Source organism: Lathyrus oleraceus, chromosome 7 (genome assembly GCF_024323335.1).
Source record: "Lathyrus oleraceus cultivar Zhongwan6 chromosome 7, CAAS_Psat_ZW6_1.0, whole genome shotgun sequence".
NCBI classification, from domain to species: Eukaryota; Viridiplantae; Streptophyta; class Magnoliopsida; order Fabales; family Fabaceae; genus Lathyrus; species Lathyrus oleraceus.
Window position 1 is genome coordinate 203,034,263 of NC_066585.1, and position 24,341 is coordinate 203,058,603.

At 38.3% G+C, this 24,341-nt stretch overlaps 2 protein-coding genes across 2 annotated transcripts; both read left to right on the plus strand.

The window, feature by feature from the left end:
* Positions 1-472: 472 nt before the first annotated feature.
* LOC127102927 (uncharacterized) lies at positions 473-1,609 on the plus strand. The gene has a single exon (XM_051040242.1). It carries the CDS (start codon positions 473-475, stop codon positions 1,607-1,609), a length of 1,137 nt encoding a protein of 378 aa, XP_050896199.1.
* Positions 1,610-21,568: 19,959 nt separating this feature from the next.
* On the plus strand, positions 21,569-22,705 carry LOC127102928 (uncharacterized). Its single transcript, XM_051040243.1, has one exon. It carries the CDS (start codon positions 21,569-21,571, stop codon positions 22,703-22,705), a length of 1,137 nt encoding a protein of 378 aa, XP_050896200.1.
* Positions 22,706-24,341: the final 1,636 nt, after the last annotated feature.

A 24,341-nucleotide genomic window follows, 5' to 3' on the forward strand; every position in this document is an offset into this window, starting at 1 on the left:
AGTCGAGACCCCTTCGATGGTAATATATTTTGTTGCGAGTAAATCATAGTGGCATTATTATCTTCGACCTGGGAGTCTAAGAAACTGAGGACCTTTAGAACCCTTTTAACCCCTTCAAGCCTTTTTAGGATGTAATGCGGAGATTATCCAGGTGTAAGATCTGAGGTAATTGTTACGCGATGCTACTCTCAGACGAGTTTCTCTTGAGAATATTATTGGTCGGCGAGCAAGTCGTTAAACCGATAATATTCGAAAGAAGGATCTATGACTCTGGGGATAACTTTAGAACCTTATTCTACAGGTATAAAATAAACACCATACATTGTGGGGATGGTTAGACCCTTGGCTCCATGCTTAATGTCAAAACCCTAAACCCGTATTTGTGAAACATGCATTCATACGTCCATAAAAACCTTTTTGCATAAAAACCAAGAAACTCAATAGTTTTCTTTTGCAAATATCAATAGGTAAAATGGAACATAGAATGAGGAATACCAATAAATACACTTTCAAAAGTCCTGACTTAACAGAGTTGAAGAAGCTTGGTTTTATGATGGTTAGTCGAGAGGATATCAGAGCTCGGTATGGAAGACTTGTGGGTATCTTGAAGACCAAGGTTGAAGATGGAGTTCTCAACACCCTGGTACAGTCTTATGATCCACTCTACCATTGTTTCACATTTCCAGACTACCAGCTTATGCCTACTCTAGAAGAATACTCTTATTGGTTTGGTTTGCCAGTCTCTGACAAATTACCATTCAGTGGTTCAGAGAAGACCCTTACACCAGTAGCTATTGCAAAAGCACTTCATCTAGAAACGTCTATCGTGAAGGCCAACTTCATTACAAAAGGATGGATTCTAGGTCTAACCTCTAGATTCCTGATGGAGAAAGCCTTTGTCTTTGCAGAAGTAGATAATAGAGATGCCTTTGAAGCAATCTTTGCTCTACTCATTTATGGAATTATGCTCTTCCTAAACATTGATAACTTTGTGGATGTTAACGTTGTGCGAATCTTCTTAATTAGTAACCCATTACCCATATTACTTGGATATACCTACCATTCTATCCATCACAAGACTAAGAAAGGTGGTGGAACCATTCTTTGTTGTGCACCTCTCCCATATAAGTGGTTTATTTCTCACTTAGCCGGATCCAGGCTCTTCAGGGAGAATCCACAAAAGCTCAGATGGTCTCAGAGGTTCATGTCCATTGATCAAGGGAATATACATTGGTATGACCCATCATATGATATTGGAGTAATTATTGACAGTTGTGATGAATTTCCTAATGCATATCTCCTTGGTGTACATGGGGGAATTATCTACAACCCCATCCTTGCCATACGCCATTTAGGATATCCTATGGAAGATAAACCCGATAACCTTCTGTTGTCAGGTTTCTTTTACCTCAACAAAGAAGAGAGTTCCGGTTTTAAGGATAGAATCATACATGCTTGGAGCAACATTCACAAGAAAGGAAAAGGCCGATTAGGAAGAGAGAATTATGTTGCTTTTGAGCCCTACACCCAATGGGTTTGTGCTAGAGCCAGTGAACTTGAGATGCCCTGTGCTCCTGAGAATCCCTCATTCCCCTATGCTATAACATAATCATCCACCATTCCTATTGAGAATAGGGAAGAGTTTCAAGAAATTTTGGCTAGGTTGAAATTGGAAAGAGACACTTGGGAAGGAAAGTACCATGTCTTGAATGATAAGAAGATGAAGAGGAAGCATCAGCCAGCAATAGGACCTTCTATATATGGGATTCCTTAGGACTCATAGACTTAGTTGTTTTCCTCTTGTATTGTTTAGGATTGTCGAAATTGTATTTCATCCTTTGTAATCCCTCAATTGTTTAATAAAAAAAGATTTTTGTTCAGCTTATACCAAATTCTGTCTCTATAATATTTGCAATAAATTATTGAGTTTCTTAAAAATTAAAACTCATCTTTTTCATCTGCATATCATTCATCATTCAAGCACAAGTTCCTGCATTTCAAGAAACTTACAAGTGTCTTCTCCCTCCAATGGTCAAACTAAATCACCAGTGCAATACTCGAGCCAGTCGTCGGAGAAGGATGAGTCAGCTTGAACAAGAAAATCAAGAGCTCATGGAGGAAGTAATCACCTTGAAAGACAGTTTGGAAAGGCTTTCTGCTATGATGGAGGCTTTGGTGGCTGCTTAGAACCAGTCATCAAACAATTCTCAAGATCCAGTGCAACGAACAACCGTTTCTGAGAACGTCTCGACGCCTATTCCAGTGGTGCCCGTCAATGATCAACAATATTACATGCCACCCGGTTTCCCTTGGGGCATTCCTCACGGTTATATGCCAACTAGATACCGCCCTCAAAACACTGAAGCTCTAGTAGTGACTGTTATGATGTCTGTACTTCCTCATGTGGTGCATACGACTCCTTATAATGAAGAAAATATTTATCACATTGCTCTAAGCAAAGTTGTGGGAGTAGATGAAAGGTTAGAGAAATTTCAAGATCAGTTCTTAGAAATACAAAAGGAAATCAATGCTCTTCGAGGTAAGGATCTTTTTGGCAAGACCGCTTCCGAACTCTGCTTGGTTCCTAAGGTTCAAATTCCGCCTAAATTCAAAGTACCATAATTTGAGAAATACAAAGGAAATTCATGTCCTAAAAGTCATTTGGTGATGTATGCTAGGAATATGTCCACTTAGACTAACAACCATCAGCTTCTGATCCACTTCTTTCAAGACAATTTAACTGGTGTCGTTCTTAAGTTGTACATGGGCTTGGACATCGCGAAGATCCGTACTTTCTGTAACACCCTTCTAAATACCCCAAATTATTATAATTAAAATAAAAATATATTCATCAGAGTAATTATGCCCCGAAGGGTGTCACACAATCATTTCACAAAAATCCTCAAACATTCCTGTCATGCTCATTTATTTAATCAACATAAGGTTCTTTTGCATAATTCGCAGCGGAATAAAATCCAACATCAATGTAAAACATGTAACACAATACATGTAAATCATTCAACCACAAATATCAAATTAATTAAAACATTCCCTCCCGATGTTACATCTATCAGAGCATGACCCATAAGAAACTACTCTAGACTCCAAGCATAAGCTTCTACTCAACTCATTTCTCGTTACCTGAAAAATAGGCGTAAGGGTGAGTTCCTCAATCAATATAATAAGCATTATAGAACAACATGTAATGCCAAGTAATTAACACATTAATTCACCCTAATTAGACTACGCATTCAGCAACAGTAATATCCATTCAAACATCATACTCAACAGTACAATCTCCATCATATTAAATCATTAACAACCCAACACACAACACACATATGATACTGGAATACATCCATTCATATCATATGCCATACATTCATTATGCAATGAGACTCTATGCATGCGGTACCGACTATGTTGTGAACATATAGTTCAACCTCACCGTCCAAATCCAGGCACGGCTACCAAGCTCACTAGTCCCACTCATTTGAGACATAGTGACTCACTCACTAATTCCTCACCATGGGAATTAGCTACCACCCCAAATGGGCCATGATATGCACGCTAATCACCTAGCATGCAAACAACAACAACAATCAACATGATTTACTCACTAATTCCTCACCATGGGAATTAGCTACCACCCGAAGGCCACAATACGCATGCTAATCACCTAGCAATGCAACATCAACGATAATCAAGAATAGACACATGCTCACACTCTAAGCTATAGAATAGTCTATTCACAAATGCATACATTCACAACATCATGTATACCATTCCACATTATCAACACAATTTATCACAAAAGCATATCATATCATGCCAAACAACAACCACAATATTAGCACACTCCACTAATATCTATACTGCTCAAACAGCGGGAATTAGTCTCTATTACATCATAGGCCAACATAGGCCAACCCTCAAATAGGCACACAACATTACAATTAACATTTTTCCACTCTGCAACAGCGTTAACCGGTTAACGCCCTGGGTTAACCGGTTAACGCAGCACAACACGCCTTCTGTCTCAAAATTTAACAGTGTTAACCGGTTAACGCCCTGGGTTAACCGGTTAACGCAGCACAAACAGCCAAATATCAGAAATTACAACAGTGTTAACCGGTTAACACCCTGGGTTAACCGGTTAACGCAGACAAAACAACACATATTCATAATCCAACACAGTGTTAACCGGTTAACACCCTGGGTTAACCGGTTAACGCAAGACAGAAGCTGTTCCTGCGCTAACTCAAGGCAGAATGCAGAATTCTCCGCATTTTCCGCCATTGGAGGACTTCCGGACCTCCGAATCCGATTCCGTAAAAAGCCATACGATCGGGGAATTACAACAGTCTCAATTACCGACTAAATTTCAACTTCTAACACGGTTCATCCAACAAAATTTCAGTATTCACAGTTCCCAATTAGGGTCAATCAACAGCTTATCACTACCCATGACATATTATCCCATAATACCCGTTAATTGACGATAAACCCCCCTTACCTGAGTTAATCCGGCGAATCTCTAAGCTCAAGCCCTTCCTTCTTCAACCTTCAGCCCTCGCTCTGTCTCTTTGCCCTTTTCCTCTTCTTTCACGATCGTTCTCTGTTTCACGTAAAACCTTGTTTTCCAAAATGAACTCTTTTCTCTTATTTCCCACTTATATATATTTTCCAAATAATAATAATAATAATAATCCAATAATAATAACAATAAAATTTCCAATTATTTAATTAAATTAATAAATAAATTATTAACTCAATTTAAATAATTATTTTATTATTATCGGGGTGTTACAACTCTCCCCCACTAAAAGAGTTTTCGTCCTCGAAAACATACCTCAAGCGAACAACTCTGGGTAAGACTCCTTCATCTTACTCTCCAGTTCCCAAGTCACGTTGCCACCTGCTGATCCTCCCCAAGCTACCTTCACCAAGGCAATCTCTTTACCCCGCAACTGCTTCAACTCTCGATCCTCGATCCTCATAGGTGATGTTTCAACAGTCAGGTTATCTCTCACCTGTACATCATCTATTTGGACTACATGCGACGGATCATGAATGTACCTCCTCAGCTGAGACACATGAAAAACCTCATGCAAATTCGCAAGCGACGGCGGTAAAGCGACACGATAGGCTACCTCCCCTATCCTCTCCAAAATCTGATAAGGACCAATAAATCGAGGTGTCAACTTCTTCGACTTCAAAGCTCGACCAACACCAGTTATCGGAGTAACACGAAGAAACACATGATCTCCCTCTTGGAACTCAAGTGATTTCCTCCTCTTATCATGATAACTCTTCTGACGACTCTGAGCAATTCTCATCTTATCCTGAATCATCTTAATCTTTTCTGTAGTTTGTTGAACAATCTCCGGTCCAACCACAGCACTCTCACCGGACTCATACCAACATAAAGGCGTCCGACATCTCCTACCATACAAAGCTTCAAACGGTGCCATACCAATACTCGAATGAAAACTATTGTTGTAGGTAAACTCAATCAAAGGCAAATAACAATCCCAAGCACCTCCTTTTTCCAAAACACAAGCTCTCAAAAGATCCTCTAATGACTGAATCGTCCTCTCAGTCTGACCATCAGTCTGCGGATGATATGCAGAACTCAATCTCAGCTTAGTTCCCAAAGCCCTCTGCAAACCTTCCCAAAACTTCGATGTAAATCTAGGATCCCTGTCCGAAACAATACTCGACGGAATACCATGCAAACTTACAATCTTCTCAATATACAACTCGGCTAATCTCTCTAACGGATAATCCATTCTGATCGGAATGAAATGAGCCGACTTTGTTAATCTATCAACAATCACCCAAATAGCCTCAAAATTCTTACTTGTCCTTGGCAACCCAGAAACAAAATCCATACTGATACTATCCCACTTCCACTCTGGAATAGCCAACGGTTGCATTAGCCCAGACGGCTTCTGATGCTCAATCTTTGACTTCTGACAAGTCAAACAAGAATAAACAAAACTCGCAATTTCTCTTTTCATTCCCGGCCACCAAAATAACTTCTTCAAATCATGATACATCTTCGTAGCTCCAGGATGAATACTCAAGCCACTACGATGTCCTTCTTCCAGAATACTCTTCTTAAGTTCAGTAACATCCGGAATACACACCCGACTACCAAATTTCAAAATACCATTCTCATCAACTCTGAATTCACCACCTTGACCTTGATTCACTAAAGTCAACTTATCAACCAAAAGCATATCGGATTTCTGACCCTCTCTGATCTCGTCCAGAATACCACTTGTTAACTTCAACATTCCCAATTTAACACTATTGTGAGTACTCTCACACACCAAACTCAAGTCTCTAAACTGCTCAATTAAATCCAATTCCCTAACCATTAACATAGACATATGTAATGATTTCCGACTCAATGCATCAGCCACTACATTTGCTTTACCCGGATGGTAATTCAAACCAAAGTCATAATCCTTCAGAAATTCTAACCATCTTCTCTGTCTCATATTCAGCTCTCTCTGATCAAACAAATACTTTAAACTCTTATGGTCACTGAAAACCTCAAATCTTGATCCATACAAGTAATGCCTCCACAACTTCAAAACAAACACCACAGCTGCCAACTCTAAATCGTGCGTCGGATAGTTCCTCTCATGAACCCTCAGCTGTCTCGAAGCATAAGCTATAACCTGCTTATTCTGCATCAACACACCACCCAAACCCAACAATGAAGCATCACAGTAAACCTCAAATGGTTCCGACGAACTCGGTAATATCAGAATAGGAGCACTAGTTAACCTTCTCTTTAACTCTTGGAACCCCTCTTCACATTTTGAATCCCAAACAAACGCTTGCCCCTTTCTAGTCAACATCGTCAACGGTAACGCCAACTTAGAGAATCCCTCAATAAATTTCCTATAGTAACCTGCAAGTCCAAGGAAACTCCTTATCTCAGAAACTGACTTCGGAGCTTCCCACTTAGATACCGCTTCTATCTTAGAAGGATCAACAGCAACACCACCTCTTGAAATCACATGACCAAGAAAACTAACCTCTTCTAGCCAAAATTCACACTTTGACAGTTTAGCAAATAACTTCTTTTCTCGTAGAACTTCCAACACCACTCTCAAATGCTCAGCATGTTCTTCTTCAGATTTCGAATACACCAAAATGTCATCAATAAACACCACAACAAACTGATCTAGATACGGATGAAAAATCCTATTCATATACTCCATGAATACTCCAGGCGCATTAGTCACCCCAAAAGGCATTACAGAATACTCATAATGTCCATACCTTGTTCTGAAAGCAGTCTTCTGAATATCCTCAGTTTTCACACGTATCTGATGATACCCAGATCTCAAATCTATTTTACTAAACACACTCGCACCAACCAACTGATCCATCAAATCATCAATCCTTGGCAAAGGATATCGATTCTTGATCGTCACTTTATTCAGTTGCCTGTAGTCCACACACAACCTCATAGTACCTTCTTTCTTCTTAACCAATAACACTGGTGCACCCCACGGTGACACACTAGGACGAATAAATTTCTTATCCAACAGATCTTCCAGCTGACCCTTCAATTCAGCTAACTCAACAGCAGACATACGATACGGAGCCATCGATATCGGTCTAGTACCAGGTACCAAATCAATCGAGAACTCAACTTCACGCTCTGGCGGTAATTCATTCACTTCTTCCGGAAACACATCAGGGAAATCACCCACCACAGCTAGATCGCCAATCACCAGTTTATCTTTAGCCTCCAAAGTCGCTAACAGCATAAACAACTCTGCCCCATCTGCTACTTCCTCGTTCACTTGCCTTGCTGATAGAAACAAACTCTTTCCTTCCTCAATCTCAGGAATATCACAGTCTTATCAAAACAGTTGATATAGACTCGGTTAAACACCAACCAGTTCATACCCAGAATAACATCAATCTGCACTAGCGGAAGACACACAAGGTCTATCCCAAAGTCCCTACCAAAAATACTCAAAGGGCAACTTAAACAAATTGAAGTAGTAGTCACTGAACCCTTCGCAGGAGTATCAATCACCATACTTCCATGCATCTCAGATATTTCTAACTTAAGCTTCACAGCACAATCCAAAGATATAAAAGAATGAGTAGCACCGGTGTCAATAATAGCTACAAGAGGAAAGCCATTAATATAACACGTACCTCGGATCAAACGATCATCTGCAGAAGTCTCAGAACCCGATAAAGCAAAAACCTTGCCTCCTGACTGATTCTCTTTCTTCGGCTTAGGACACTGTGGACTGATATGACCCACCTCTCCACAGTTGAAGCAAGTCACAGTCTTCAACCGGCAATCCGCAGCCAAATGACCACCTATCCCACATTTGAAACACTTCTTCTCATTACTGGTACACTCATGGATACGATGTCCAGCCTGACCACATCTGTAACACTTAACAGGAGCACTAGAATCTCCTCCACTAGGTCTCTTCATTCCACTCTGCCTCTGGAAACCTTTACCAGCTGCATACGGTTTTCCACGATCAATCTGACTCTTGCCTTTCCTATCAACCCTTTGCTGATAGCTCTCTGCTCTAGCCTTGGAATCCTGTTCGAAAATCCTGCAACAGTCAACCAAATCAGAAAACACTCTAATCCTCTGATATCCAATCGCCTGCTTGATCTCGGGACGCAACCCGTTCTCAAACTTCACACACTTCGAAAATTCTCCAGCAGCCTCACTATAAGGAGTATAGTACTTTGACAGCTCTGTGAACTTCGCAGCATACTCCGTAACGGACTTGTTACCCTGCTTCAATTCCAAGAACTCTATCTCTTTCTTTCCTCTAACATCCTCTGGAAAGTATTTCCTCAGAAATCTCTCTCTGAACACAGCCCAAGTGATCTCAGCATTCCCAGCATTTTCCAACTCAGTGCGGGTAGCAACCCACCAATCATCAGCTTCTTCTGACAGCATATGCGTACCGAACCTGACCTTCTGGTTATCGGCACACTCAGTCACTCGGAAGATTCTCTCTATCTCCTTCAACCACTTCTGAGCGCCATCTGGATCGTATGCTCCCTTGAACATGGGAGGATTGTTCTTCTGGAACTCACTCAATTGACGAGCAGCTCCCATTCCCACAACATTCGGATTTCCTCCAAGTACTCCAGCTAGCATACCCAGAGCCTCAGCAATCGCAGCATCATCTCTACCTCTTCCAGCCATCTCTATTCTGAAAACCCAACAACTAAAACAATTAAGTACTGATAGGGTTACACAACACCTATCCCGTACAGGGGAACAGAATAACTACGACTCAACACGACCGACTATGCTCTGATACCACTAATGTAACACCCTTCTAAATACCCCAAATTATTATAATTAAAATAACAATATATTCATCAGAGTAATTATGCCCCGAAGGGTGTCACACAATCATTTCACAAAAATCCTCAAACATTCCTGTCATGCTCATTTATTTAATCAACATAAGGTTCTTTTGCATAATTCGCAGCGGAATAAAATCCAACATCAATGTAAAACATGTAACACAATACATGTAAATCATTCAACCACAAATATCAAATTAATTAAAACATTCCCTCCCGATGTTACATCTATCAGAGCATGACCCATAAGAAACTACTCTAGACTCCAAGCATAAGCTTCTACTCAACTCATTTCTCGTTACCTGAAAAATAGGCGTAAGGGTGAGTTCCTCAATCAATATAATAAGCATTATAGAACAACATGTAATGCCAAGTAATTAACACATTAATTCACCCTAATTAGACTACGCATTCAGCAACAGTAATATCCATTCAAACATCATACTCAACAGTACAATCTCCATCATATTAAATCATTAACAACCCAACACACAACACACATATGATACTGGAATACATCCATTCATATCATATGCCATACATTCATTATGCAATGAGACTCTATGCATGCGGTACCGACTATGTTGTGAACATATAGTTCAACCTCACCGTCCAAATCCAGGCACGGCTACCAAGCTCACTAGTCCCACTCATTTGAGACATAGTGACTCACTCACTAATTCCTCACCATGGGAATTAGCTACCACCCCAAATGGGCCATGATATGCACGCTAATCACCTAGCATGCAAACAACAACAACAATCAACATGATTTACTCACTAATTCCTCACCATGGGAATTAGCTACCACCCGAAGGCCACAATACGCATGCTAATCACCTAGCAATGCAACATCAACGATAATCAAGAATAGACACATGCTCACACTCTAAGCTATAGAATAGTCTATTCACAAATGCATACATTCACAACATCATGTATACCATTCCACATTATCAACACAATTTATCACAAAAGCATATCATATCATGCCAAACAACAACCACAATATTAGCACACTCCACTAATATCTATACTGCTCAAACAGCGGGAATTAGTCTCTATTACATCATAGGCCAACATAGGCCAACCCTCAAATAGGCACACAACATTACAATTAACATTTTTCCACTCTGCAACAGCGTTAATCGGTTAACGCCCTGGGTTAACCGGTTAACGCAGCACAACACGCCTTCTGTCTCAAAATTTAACAGTGTTAACCGGTTAACGCCCTGGGTTAACCGGTTAACGCAGCACAAACAGCCAAATATCAGAAATTACAACAGTGTTAACCGGTTAACACCCTGGGTTAACCGGTTAACGCAGACAAAACAACACATATTCATAATCCAACACAGTGTTAACCGGTTAACACCCTGGGTTAACCGGTTAACGCAAGACAGAAGCTGTTCCTGCGCTAACTCAAGGCAGAATGCAGAATTCTCCGCATTTTCCGCCATTGGAGGACTTCCGGACCTCCGAATCCGATTCCGTAAAAAGCCATACGATCGGGGAATTACAACAGTCTCAATTACCGACTAAATTTCAACTTCTAACACGGTTCATCCAACAAAATTTCAGTATTCACAGTTCCCAATTAGGGTCAATCAACAGCTTATCACTACCCATGACATATTATCCCATAATACCCGTTAATTGACGATAAACCCCCCTTACCTGAGTTAATCCGGCGAATCTCTAAGCTCAAGCCCTTCCTTCTTCAACCTTCAGCCCTCGCTCTGTCTCTTTGCCCTTTTCCTCTTCTTTCACGATCGTTCTCTGTTTCACGTAAAACCTTGTTTTCCAAAATGAACTCTTTTCTCTTATTTCCCACTTATATATATTTTCCAAATAATAATAATAATAATAATCCAATAATAATAACAATAAAATTTCCAATTATTTAATTAAATTAATAAATAAATTATTAACTCAATTTAAATAATTATTTTATTATTATCGGGGTGTTACACTTTCAACGACCTTGGTGAAGCTTTTGTCGCCAATACAAATATAATATAGATATGGCTTCGGATAAATATCAACTTCAAGCCATATCTCAGAAAGATAAAGAGAGTTTCAAGGAATATGCTCAAAGGTGATGTGAAATTGCTGCACAGATTTTGCCCCCCACTTGAAGAGAAAAAGATGACTAAAATCTTTTTGAAAACTCTGAGTTCATTCTACTATGACCTCATGATCGCTAGTGCACCCAGTGATTTCATGGAGATGGTAAACATGGGCATGCGACTTGAGGAAGCAGTCCGAGAGGGACGTTTGACTAAGGAAGGTGGCACTTCTATCATGTTAATAAATTCGTCAATAATTTCTCCAAGAAGAAAGAATTGGATGTTAGTGTCGTTTCATATGGAAGACAAAGAATAAAGTATTAACATGTTGCAACTGTTTCACCAATCATTAGTCCACCAATGGTAGCTCCAACTTATCAGCCACAGTTCTTGCATCAACATCAACAATAGTATCCTCAACAACATCAACAACAACAACATGTTCAGTAACAACCATCAAATCAATAACATTAACAGACTCCACAACAGGCTCGCTCTCAATTCAATAATCAAAATCGTATTCAAAACAGGCCACAGTTTGATCTTATCCCAATGTCCTATGCAAAATTGTTTCCTGCACTGTTAGCTAAAAATCATGTCCAGACAAGGTCTCCACCACCCGTGCCAATGGACCTTCCCTATTGGTACAAGGCATATCAATTTTGTGCTTACCATTAAGGGGCACCATGATATAACATTGAAAACTATTTTGGTCTAAAGTCAGATGTTCAGAGGCTCATCAAGAGTGGTATCCTTTCATTTAAGGATATAAACCCCAATGTTCAAGATAATCCTCAACCGCAAATTGGTTTAGCCTCAGTTAACATCGTATATGGTTGCTCGGGAAGTTTCTGGATCTATGATGTACGGTTGATGGGCGAGAACTGAGTAAAGAAACATGCCAGATATAACAAGAATGGTTTTATGCCTCCACATAACTATGCATATTGCAAGGTTTGTTCCAGGAACTCTCAAAGATGCCTAACTGTTGTAATGAGTTCACTGTTGTATCCCTGACAGATGGACAGAGGTAGCATTTTAAGTATGGCATATCCTCACCAACATGAACGCCACGAGCTAGTATACACTTAACGCAACATACATTCACAACCCAACCATTAGATATTTCCACCGAGTCCTGGGGCACACAGTTTTTGGAAGAGTCAGCAATCATAAGATAAACTCCAAGGAACTTTTTCTTCTTCACAGTGTGTTTACCCCAATTGCGTTCAATGCTACTCCTTTCCCGTTAGCCAACATCCAGGCTGCGTGCATGAGAGGCAGTCATGCGTTTTATTTTGGGGGAATCATCACCTCCATAGCACTAGGCTTGAATCTGGGAGATAGGCTAGCCAACTTGCCAGCCTTGCCAACCGAGTTCCTCGACATCGACTACTGCCGTGCTTCACACCTGATCAAAGCCAGAGACGACAGGAAGTATCATCCTGTTGTCAGAAACAAGATAGTTCGAAGCATCATCATGCCCAACAGGAACCGAACAGATCCGCAAAATATGGAGAATTGGATTTTTGATCTGGATGCCCCTGAGGAAAATGAACGAGATCCTAATAATGGAACAGATGAAGTCGAGAAGGAGCTTAACCGAGGCGTGCCACATCCACCTCAGGAGTACGCTGCAGAGACATCTTCCCGAGGGCAGTGAAGAAGTGAGCGAAGACCCGCCACCATGGAAAACATCTACGTCGAGATGCTGCGACAAAACTAGAGGATGGAAGAATGCTAGACGGAAATGATGCAAGCGATCCAGCAAATAAAGCGGGATCAGCATGACTATGCAAACTGGCATGACCAGGGGATGGCGGAGCTTTCAAACCAGATGAGTGCCCTGACATATTGCATAGATGCCATTCAGGAGTACACTCAGCATGTAGGGTTGGATCCTACCCAGCGAGGAAGAGGTGAGCGCGCAAGAGCAAGAGCCAGAGCACGCAGAATCCAACAGCGTAACGACGAGTAGTGACCTTCTTCTTTCTTTCTTTTTATTCTGTGTACTGTCGCATTGAGGACAATGCATTGATTAAATGTGGGAGGAAATCCTTATCACTCCTCTACTTGTTTCTATTGTTAGTATTTTCAGCCAATACAAATTTTTTTGTTTGTCCTTATCAATCATTTATACATAATTTGGCATAACAAAAAATTGATTATGTAAGATTTAATGCATTCCCTACGAGTATATAGGTTGTCTTACAGAGGTTCTGTTAGGAAACTGAGAAAGATCTAACAAGATTGATACCGTCCCGACACCTTAGATCCCTCACTTCTACGAGATCAGTTTGAATAACCATTATACTGATACCTTAAGTCTTCGTTCTAGATTAACCCCTAGTAGTTTATACTAGCAATCAGCACTGTCTCAAGCATAACCCACGTGAAGAGCCGATGAATATAAGTGTTTGACGCCTACGAATTAAAGAAAATCCTTCATACCTTTTGCTATCATGAAATTGATGAAAGAACCATACAAACGGTTGCAAGATATACAAAAGGAAGGAACAGAAATACCCGGCTGGTTGGTTCAGAGGTACCTGGTACTTGACTCGGTAGGGCAAGCTACAGTTTGATCCCCCACAACCTTCAAAAAAAGGGATATATAAAGGGGTACCACACTAGTGTACCAGACCCAGTGCTAAGAAAAGGATCAAAGTCACTAACCGGCTACTTCACTAAGTGCATGTGGAGGCAAAGGGCTTAATGTGATTGCGCTAGAATGAAACCGGGTGAAATAGGAACGAGAGACACTAGGTTGAGCTATAATTACATGATTTGAGCTGGCTTGTACAAAGGAGAGGTCTACGTTAATGCATTTTGCTTGTGTCGTCACTGTATCTTTAGTGTTTTACTTGAGTATCTGTCATCTTAGCAAAGTACCCAACAACCACGTACGAATTGGAAATGTATTCGAGTTTAACTATGGTTTCAAAATTTCATTTGCTTGAGGACAAGCAAAGATTCAAGTTTAGGGGAGTTTGATAACGCGAAAATGCATCAGATATTTACCTTGATTTACACTCAAAGATCATACAACTTTAGTTAATATTCCGATTATTCCGCAAGTATTCGAGTTATTTTTGCAAGTATTTAAATCTCCAAGCATTAATGAGCAAAATATAGAAAAGGAAGAAAAAGAAGAAGAAACAGATGAGAAAGCACAGAAAAAGCAGAAAAACCAGAAGAAAGAATTTGCTGATGTGACGACCGGCACGGCCTAGCCTGTGACGACCGTCACAGGCCTATGACGAGCGTCACCCGGCCAGATTTTACGCTTTGAAGCAGTCATCAGAGGCAACCAAACGTGCCTAAATTCTCTCCAACAGAATGACTCCCCCGTGGATTCCTCATTCAACCAGTCTTCCTTAATTTTCTCAGCTGCCAAGACCTACCAAAGCAATATATAAAGGACAGAAGTTGGAAAAAAAGAGAACGTCTACATTCTCTCTGCAATTTATTTTTCTACAGCATTTTAACTTTTGAGCATTATTTTCCTTCAGCAACTTTCTTTCCCTTACTGTAATTCAGTTGCCATTCCTTTTAGAATTCCCGTTTTCTCTTTTCCTTCCCGTTTTCCAGTTAGCCATAGTAGTAGTTTCCTACACTGGGGAGCTACTGCACTTTATTTAATTTAGTAAGCAATTGTATTGAAGAAGCAGAATCCTACCGACTTGTGGAGGACTGCTCAAGTACTCCAAGATTTGCCGTACTCTGTTAATCCAATTGCCAGGTTTTTATTCAATTATTATTATCATTGTTTTGTTATCGTTATAATTATGTTTGTTGCGCTGTTAATCTGTTTATGCTTTGTGTTTGCGCTATTTAACATGTCTGGCTAAACTACCGGTATCGGTATGTAACAATTTAATTGGATGGGATTTAATAATAATTGGTGAAAACTCTTTTTCTCAAACAATCTTTTAGGCTAAGGTTTTTAATTTAAATTTAATTAACTTTGTCACAAAAGTGAAAAGCTATTTAATACGATTTTGCCATGAGAGTGGGAAATTAACTAAGGTGAGAACCGACAATCGCGAGAGCGTGAGGCTCGAGCTGGATAGTAAAAACTAGGCATTGATTTTAAAAACAGCGAGATCACTTTAAAAGCAATTATAACTTATATATTTTCAAAAAGTATTTTTAACTTCAAATGGGACAACGAGAGCGTACATTCTGACTTAAAGCTATAGGCTGAATCAACAACCACGAGAGTGTGAGATAAAGTCTTTTAAATAAGTATTTTCTACTGAAAGATATTTGGTATTTAAACTATTCACCGGTGACTTATCGAATCCCTGAAGATTAATGCGTTGCATACTGATTCCTCTTATTAATAATTTCTTAAAACTAAATTTCTCTTAGATTTAATATTCTGCACCCGAACTTCTATAAATCATTCCCTTAGCTAAACAAAGTGACATTAGTAACACTAGTTTTGACCATAGGTCCCTGTGGGTTCGATATATTTTAAAACTAAAACGACTGGACTGTGCACTTGTAGTCAAGTACCCGATAGACTATATTTTATATATAGTCACGATTCGAATCAATATCCAAATACATTTATGTCAAAATGAGTGTGTCTCAGTTAGAAATGTATGAGGTGTGTATATGGTTAATATGAAAGTGCATCTCTGGATCCATTTATGTCAAAATGATTATGTACCAGTTAGGAATGCATGAGGTGCATATATGGTGAATACGGAAGTGAATCTCTGGACTATTTTCATGCAGAAAGAGACGTGTGGCTCATTTACACATGCATTTGGTATGAAATGGGTGCGTCAGAAAATGCATTTTCAGATTTGTAAGGGCATTTTCGGTTTTTCTTAAGGTGCTTCTCCACCACTTAGGGTGGGAGAAGAAATCCCCAATAATTTTTAGTAAAAGGTTTTCGATTGCAGGAAAAGAGGTTGGGCCTTTCTCAACCTAGTTGTTTTTGCACAACCCTTTCCCCCTCCCAGTTCTGGATAACACTCTGTCATACCCTAATTTCAACCCTAAGATGCCACCATCATTTGTATTATTTGCATGACATCTAACATCTTTGCATTACTAACCTATTGAAAATACAAAAAGATTTTCTACTTTATTTGTCTTAAGCCAGGGTTTTGCACCAAGAGCTTTCAAAGATTGATCAATCAAGACTTGGCATGAGTTTCAACATTTCAAACTCCTCATCCTTCCCAAGTGATCAAGTGACTTCCATCAACAAGAATAAAGTTCAAGATCATTCCATCTCAAATTCCTCAAGGCCAAAGTTCATCTGATACCCTCAACTAGGGTTTTGACCCAAAGTCAACTGGTTGACTTTTTAGCCAAAGCATGATCCCAAAGATTGAAGTATGGTTCAAAGAATTCAAATATATCATAAGCGATCCATTCACATCATCTAATGGGCCCAAGAGATCCCATTCATTAAAGATTGCAAGAATTGGATTCATTTGATACAAAGTCAACTAAGGCAAACTCAAAGTTTGACTTTTGACATTTTTGGTCAATTATGGACTTCTCAACTCAAGGATCATGAAAATATGGTTGATGGATGCATTTCATTAAGAGAAAACAAGAAATTGGAGGTTACTTGCAAAAATGGCAAGATTTGGTTATGTAAATTTTTCAAAGTTACGAAAAAAATACATGTTAAGGAGCCAACTTTCCAAGTTTATAACTTCCAATCCAAGCAACCATTTTATTTTCTCCAAATCTCAAATTAAATCTCTCTTCCCATACTACAACTTTTTCCTTGATGATTGTTTCCCAAAAATTGCAAGGATTTCAAGTTATGAAGCCATGAAGTTGGTACCATAAAGTTGAAACATAGAAAAAGTTTCAACCAAATCTGCCTTCAAAAAGTGACTTACATGATCATCATTTTTCACCATGATCCACATTGATTAAAGGAAAACTCCCAACATGAAAGTTTTAAAGGATGTTATTAGATTTCCAAAATGTCTAAGAGCATGAAATTATCATATTTGAGCTAGGAGTTTCGAAGAGATGAAGTTGGCTCTCCAAATCTGAATTTTGGGTCATTTTCATGGCAAGTTCATCATGCAACCTTGAGCCAAAGCTACATAATCTTACTTTGTAGGCTATATTGATTCTAAACCTCACCTTAATCATAATATTACACAAACCCTTGGTGCATAACATAAGGGATTGAGCCATTAACTAAGTCTTGATGCCATATTTGGAAGGTTTTGCAAAAAGCTTCATATCCATTTTGATAAAGGCCAACTTTTCCAACCACTCTTCCATTGAGCTTCTAACTTGTTTCTTTTAATCACACTTAACCTCTAAAACAAAAAAGTAACATCCTAAACATCAAGAAAATTACCTCTAAACTCCTCCTTTCACTCCACATTGTCATCATGATCCATTATGCATTTTTGTGCAAAATGAAACCAAGTCACTAAACTAGCATTCCAATTGAACCAAGATTGATTTCTACAAGTTACATGAATCATATGGAGCCTCTATAAATATATAGCCAACCCTCATAACTCAACACACCAGAATTTATACAAAAACTCCATTGTAGCAAATTCTCTAAACCTCAAACTTCCAAATTCCATTGTGCTTGTGTTTTCTCCAAACCAACACTTCAAACAACTTCTAGACTTCCATTAGAAATTGTCCAAACACTTGAAAAACTTCTGTAACAATCCTACCATCATCTTCCAAATCAAATTTTCATAGCTTGCAACTTGATTTTGAAAGGAAGAACCAAACACTCTCAACTCAAGTCAAACATTCAAACATCTTCCATGAGGTGTAAGGAAGTTGTTCAGATCATAAAATCACATTTGGAACACCCCTATTTCAAAACACTATTTTCATTTTTGAGGTATGTACTCGTTTTTTCAATTTATGATTTAAGGCACCATTTTCATCATTCTTGTTAGCATTTCACTTGGCAAGACGTGAGGAACAAAACCCATATGATCATTGGTCTTAAGCGGTGTTGTTTGTAATTTAATTTTAAATTCAATTTTTAGGGTTCATATGTATTTTGTTCGATTTCTTGAGATTTATGAAAAATAAATGAAATTGGTTAATACCATCATATTCCTTGCGAAATTCTAAGCAATTTTGGTATTTACAACTTTTGATTTCGTTAAGAATTGAGAGAGTTAGAGTTTTGTGAAGTTGTGAAAATGATGGACTACGGGATGAATGAGGAAGATGAAGTTTGAAGCCATTTTTAAATTTTAAAAGTGACTTTAATATATATTTTAATTGATATAACTTAATACATGAATTGACGTTGTGCCATAGTGGTAAAATGCTGGTTTGTTAAGTCTCTTGCATGCATAAGGTTTGGGGTTCGAATGCCCTTGCCCCAGGCTTTTGTTTCTTTTATTTTTTTTACATCTTTTGCATTCAGTCTTAATATATTATGTATCACACACATAATACTAGTACTATTTGGTGCTTGGCCCATTGGCTATGGTTTAAGCCTGCAAACACCAGGTCAAGGGTTCAAACCGCCTTGACCACACTTTCCTTGTTTTTTACCATTACTTTTTATGGTTTTCTTCAAATATTCACGCATTTATTTCTATATGAAAAATTAATTATTTTTGAATTATTTTTTACACACTTGTTATTTATCCTCTCTATTTTATGAATCCACAAAAAAATTCCAAAAAATAATATTTTATTTGACCTTTTTTATTAGGTAGAAAACTAGTGCATTTTATGTTGTTTTTAGGCCTTTTAATGGATTTTCTTTTGTTGTTTCCTTGTTCTAAGTGATCATAGATGTTTGTGTGACCAATATATATTTGTTTAGGTCTTGTTTGATGTTGGTTGCATTTTATTTGCTTAAACATTATCATATTTTGGGCATTATGCTATGATTAAATGGCATTGTTTTAAAATATTAGTGATTGATTATTTAGATGAAACTTAGGGTTTTGTTTAGATGAATCTTTTGAAGCATCTTGATGCATGATTAGGGTTTTCACTTAAGCTTGGTCTTATCATGAACTTTGATTCAAATTTAATGTTTATTTTGTGAAGACTTATAATGTGATGCATGTTTGACCTAAATTGATTCATGTTATGTTTACCATGTACCAATGAATGCCTTTAACATGTCAAATATGAATTTGTCTTCACCATCAATGTGTTGTGTCTTGTGATGTTATGTGAAACTTCGTCATGTATTGTTTTTGTTTATCTCAATTCCTAAAAACCATGATCAATATTGTCATCCATACCTCACTCACCTTGTGATTGCCGTTGTGTTTAGCCATATTTTTTGCCTTAATGTTAATGCATATTCAACCTTGTTATTGTTTATATCCAAGGGAAACTTATAATGACATTCTTGTCATTTTGCATGTGTGTGTTCATCTGCATCCTATACAACTTTGCTTCCCGTTAATCCAAAACTTCTAGATACAATCTTAGGTTCCCCTCAATGTAAACCTTATGACTCTCTCTCTCTCTCTCTCTCTCTCTCTCTCTCTCTCCTTCTTATAACCACTTTCATAATAAACTTTGACTTAGGTCATTGATTTCCCTTTTATTTATTAATCAAATGATTCAAAAAACTTAAGCATATTCAAAGATCTTTTCATAAGACCTAAAAAAACACAAACTTAATTCAGACCCTTTTGCCACTTTGACTTTTCCATGTTTAAAACCTTTTCATAAAAGGATTAGACATGAGTCATCATTAGTTGAGATTTAAATCTCCTACCCCATAACATTGTTGGGATTGATATTGATTCTCTTCCATTTGGAAGAGGTATGTGGCATACTTCTTGATTCTATATCCAAGTAAGAGCCCTTCTTTAAATTTGATGCAAAGATTTATCTTCCACATGGTTGTGGTGGTTTAAAACTAAGTTTTATCCTTAAGATGACAATTTGTCTCTTTCTCATAAAATCAACCCCAACAAATCCCTTCTTACTTTTAAACTCGAACTATGAGGTTTTGATCCTTCACGGGTACGTAGGCATAAGACTCAATGTCTTTCCAAATCATCAAACAATAAAAAAATGTTCTATTTCTCATCTCCGAAATCAAATAGCAAATAATTTTAAACCAAACACATATATTTAAAAGGTTCATGTAGAGTACTACAGATGATTAGGATGCTAATACCTTCCCTTTTCATAATACACCTCCGTACCTTAGAATCTCCCCCCCCCCTTTTCCTTAGCTTAAGTTTAATCTTATAGCTTTGCATATGCATATTGGGTTATTTTTGAATCTTTTCCCATTACCTTGGATAAATTAAAGTTCAGTGGTGATATTTTGATTCATGAGTCAAGACTAATCAATAGCTTGGTCTCCAATTCTTCACCGCGACAGAAATGGCAACTTCACTAGGGACATAATATTAAGTGGGTGATACCTAACTTGTTTATATATGTTTTTTATTATTATTATTATTATTATTATTATTATTATTATTATTATTATTATTATTATTATTATTATTATTATTTGTTGCTATGTTTGCTTGTGTTTCATTATGGAGATCTATAATGGTGAGGAAATCCTAACCTGGATTAGAGAATACAAATAAGATAGGATGGTGGTATAATCAAAGTTACATGTCTGGAGTAGTCCTAAGCATGATTAACATATGATATAACCCCACTCAGTCGAGACCCCTTTGATGGTAATATATTTTGTTGCGAGTAAATCATAGTGGCATTATTATCTTCGACCTGGGAGTCTAAGAAACTGAGGACCTTTAGAACCCTTTTAACCCCTTCAAGCCTTTTTAGGATGTAATGCGGAGATTATCCAGGTGTAAGATCTGAGGTAATTGTTACGCGATGCTACTCTCAGACGAGTTTCTCTTGAGAATATTATTGGTCCGCGAGCAAGTCGTTAAACCGATAATATTCGAAAGATGGATCTATGACTCTGGGGATAACTTTAGAACCTTATTCTACAGGTATAAAATAAACACCATACGTTGTGGGGATGGTTAGACCCTTGGCTCCATGCTTAATGTCAAAACCCTAAACCCGTATTTGTGAAACATGCATTCATACGTCCATAAAAACCTTTTTGCATAAAAACCAAGAACCTCAATAGTTTTCTTTTGCAAATATCAATAGGTAAAATGGAACATAGAATGAGGAATACCAATAAATACACTTTCAAAAGTCCTGACTTAACAGAGTTGAAGAAGCTTGGTTTTATGATGGTTAGTCGAGAGGATATCAGAGCTCGGTATGGAAGACTTGTGGGTATCTTGAAGACCAAGGTTGAAGATGGAGTTCTCAACACCCTGGTACAGTCTTATGATCCACTCTACCGTTGTTTCACATTTCCAGACTACCAGCTTATGCCTACTCTAGAAGAATACTCTTATTGGTTTGGTTTGCCAGTCTCTGACAAATTACCATTCAGTGGTTCAGAGAAGACCCTTACACCAGTAGCTATTGCAAAAGCACTTCATCTAGAAACGTCTATCGTGAAGGCCAACTTCATTACAAAAGGATGGATTCTAGGTCTAACCTCTAGATTCCTGATGGAGAAAGCCTTTGTCTTTGCAGAAGTAGATAATAGAGATGCCTTTGAAGCAATCTTTGCTCTACTCATTTATGGAATTATGCTCTTCCTAAACATTGATAACTTTGTGGATGTTAACGTTGTACGAATCTTCTTAATTAGTAACCCATTACCCATATTACTTGGATATACCTACCATTCTATCCATCACAAGACTAAGAAAGGTGGTGGAACCATTCTTTGTTGTGCACCTCTCCCATATAAGTGGTTTATTTCTCACTTAGCCGGATCCAGGCTCTTCAGGGAGAATCCACAAAAGCTCAGATGGTCTCAGAGGTTCATGTCCATTGATCAAGGGAATATACATTGGTATGACCCATCATATGATATTGGAGTAATTATTGACAGTTGTGATGAATTTCCTAATGCATATCTCCTTGGTGTACATGGGGGAATTATCTACAACCCCATCCTTGCCATACGCCATTTAGGATATCCTATGGAAGATAAACCCGATAACCTTCTGTTGTCAGGTTTCTTTTACCTCAACAAAGAAGAGAGTTCCGGTTTTAAGGATAGAATCATACATGCTTGGAGCAACATTCACAAGAAAGGAAAAGGCCGATTAGGAAGAGAGAATTATGTTGCTTTTGAGCCCTACACCCAATGGGTTTGTGCTAGAGCCAGTGAACTTGAGATGCCCTGTGCTCCTGAGAATCCCTCATTCCCCTATGCTATAACATAATCATCCACCATTCCTATTGAGAATAGGGAAGAGTTTCAAGAAATTTTGGCTAGGTTGAAATTGGAAAGAGACACTTGGGAAGGAAAGTACCATGTCTTGAATGATAAGAAGATGAAGAGGAAGCATCAGCCAGCAATAGGACCTTCTATATATGGGATTCCTTAGGACTCATAGACTTAGTTGTTTTCCTCTTGTATTGTTTAGGATTGTCGAAATTGTATTTCATCCTTTGTAATCCCTCAATTGTTTAATAAAAAAAGATTTTTGTTCAGCTTATACCAAATTCTGTCTCTATAATATTTGCAATAAATTATTGAGTTTCTTAAAAATTAAAACTCATCTTTTTCATCTGCATATCATTCATCATTCAAGCACAAGTTCCTGCATTTCAAGAAACTTACAAGTGTCTTCTCCCTCCAATGGTCAAACTAAATCACCAGTGCAATACTCGAGCCAGTCGTCGGAGAAGGATGAGTCAGCTTGAACAAGAAAATCAAGAGCTCATGGAGGAAGTAATCACCTTGAAAGATAGTTTGGAAAGGCTTTCTGCTATGATGGAGGCTTTGGTGGCTGCTTAGAACCAGTCATCAAACAATTCTCAAGATCCAGTGCAACGAACAACCGTTTCTGAGAACGTCTCGACGCCTATTCCAGTGGTGCCCGTCAATGATCAACAATATTACATGCCACCCGGTTTCCCTTGGGGCATTCCTCACGGTTATATGCCAACTAGATACCGCCCTCAAAACACTGAAGCTCTAGTAGTGACTGTTATGATGTCTGTACTTCCTCATGTGGTGCATACGACTCCTTATAATGAAGAAAATATTTATCACATTGCTCTAAGCAAAGTTGTGGGAGTAGATGAAAGGTTAGAGAAATTTCAAGATCAGTTCTTAGAAATACAAAAGGAAATTAATGCTCTTCGAGGTAAGGATCTTTTTGGCAAGACCGCTTCCGAACTCTGCTTGGTTCCTAAGGTTCAAATTCCGCCTAAATTCAAAGTACCATAATTTGAGAAATACAAAGGAAATTCATGTCCTAAAAGTCATTTGGTGATGTATGCTAGGAATATGTCCACTTAGACTAACAACCATCAGCTTCTGATCCACTTCTTTCAAGACAATTTAACTGGTGTCGTTCTTAAGTTGTACATGGGCTTGGACATCGCGAAGATCCGTACTTTCAACGACCTTGGTGAAGCTTTTGTCGCCAATACAAATATAATATAGATATGGCTTCGGATAAATATCAACTTCAAGCCATATCTCAGAAAGATAAAGAGAGTTTCAAGGAATATGCTCAAAGGTGATGTGAAATTGCTGCACAGATTTTGCCCCCCACTTGAAGAGAAAAAGATGACTAAAATCTTTTTGAAAACTCTGAGTTCATTCTACTATGACCTCATGATCGCTAGTGCACCCAGTGATTTCATGGAGATGGTAAACATGGGCATGCGACTTGAGGAAGCAGTCCGAGAGGGACGTTTGACTAAGGAAGGTGGCACTTCTATCATGTTAATAAATTCGTCAATAATTTCTCCAAGAAGAAAGAATTGGATGTTAGTGTCGTTTCATATGGAAGACAAAGAATAAAGTATTAACATGTTGCAACTGTTTCACCAATCATTAGTCCA

What these genes read in the sequence shown, in the direction of transcription:
- LOC127102927 (XM_051040242.1), top strand. Translation starts at nt 473, where the DNA reads ATGGAACATAGAATGAGGAATACCAATAAATACACTTTCAAAAGTCCT.
- LOC127102928 (XM_051040243.1), top strand. Translation starts at nt 21,569, where the DNA reads ATGGAACATAGAATGAGGAATACCAATAAATACACTTTCAAAAGTCCT.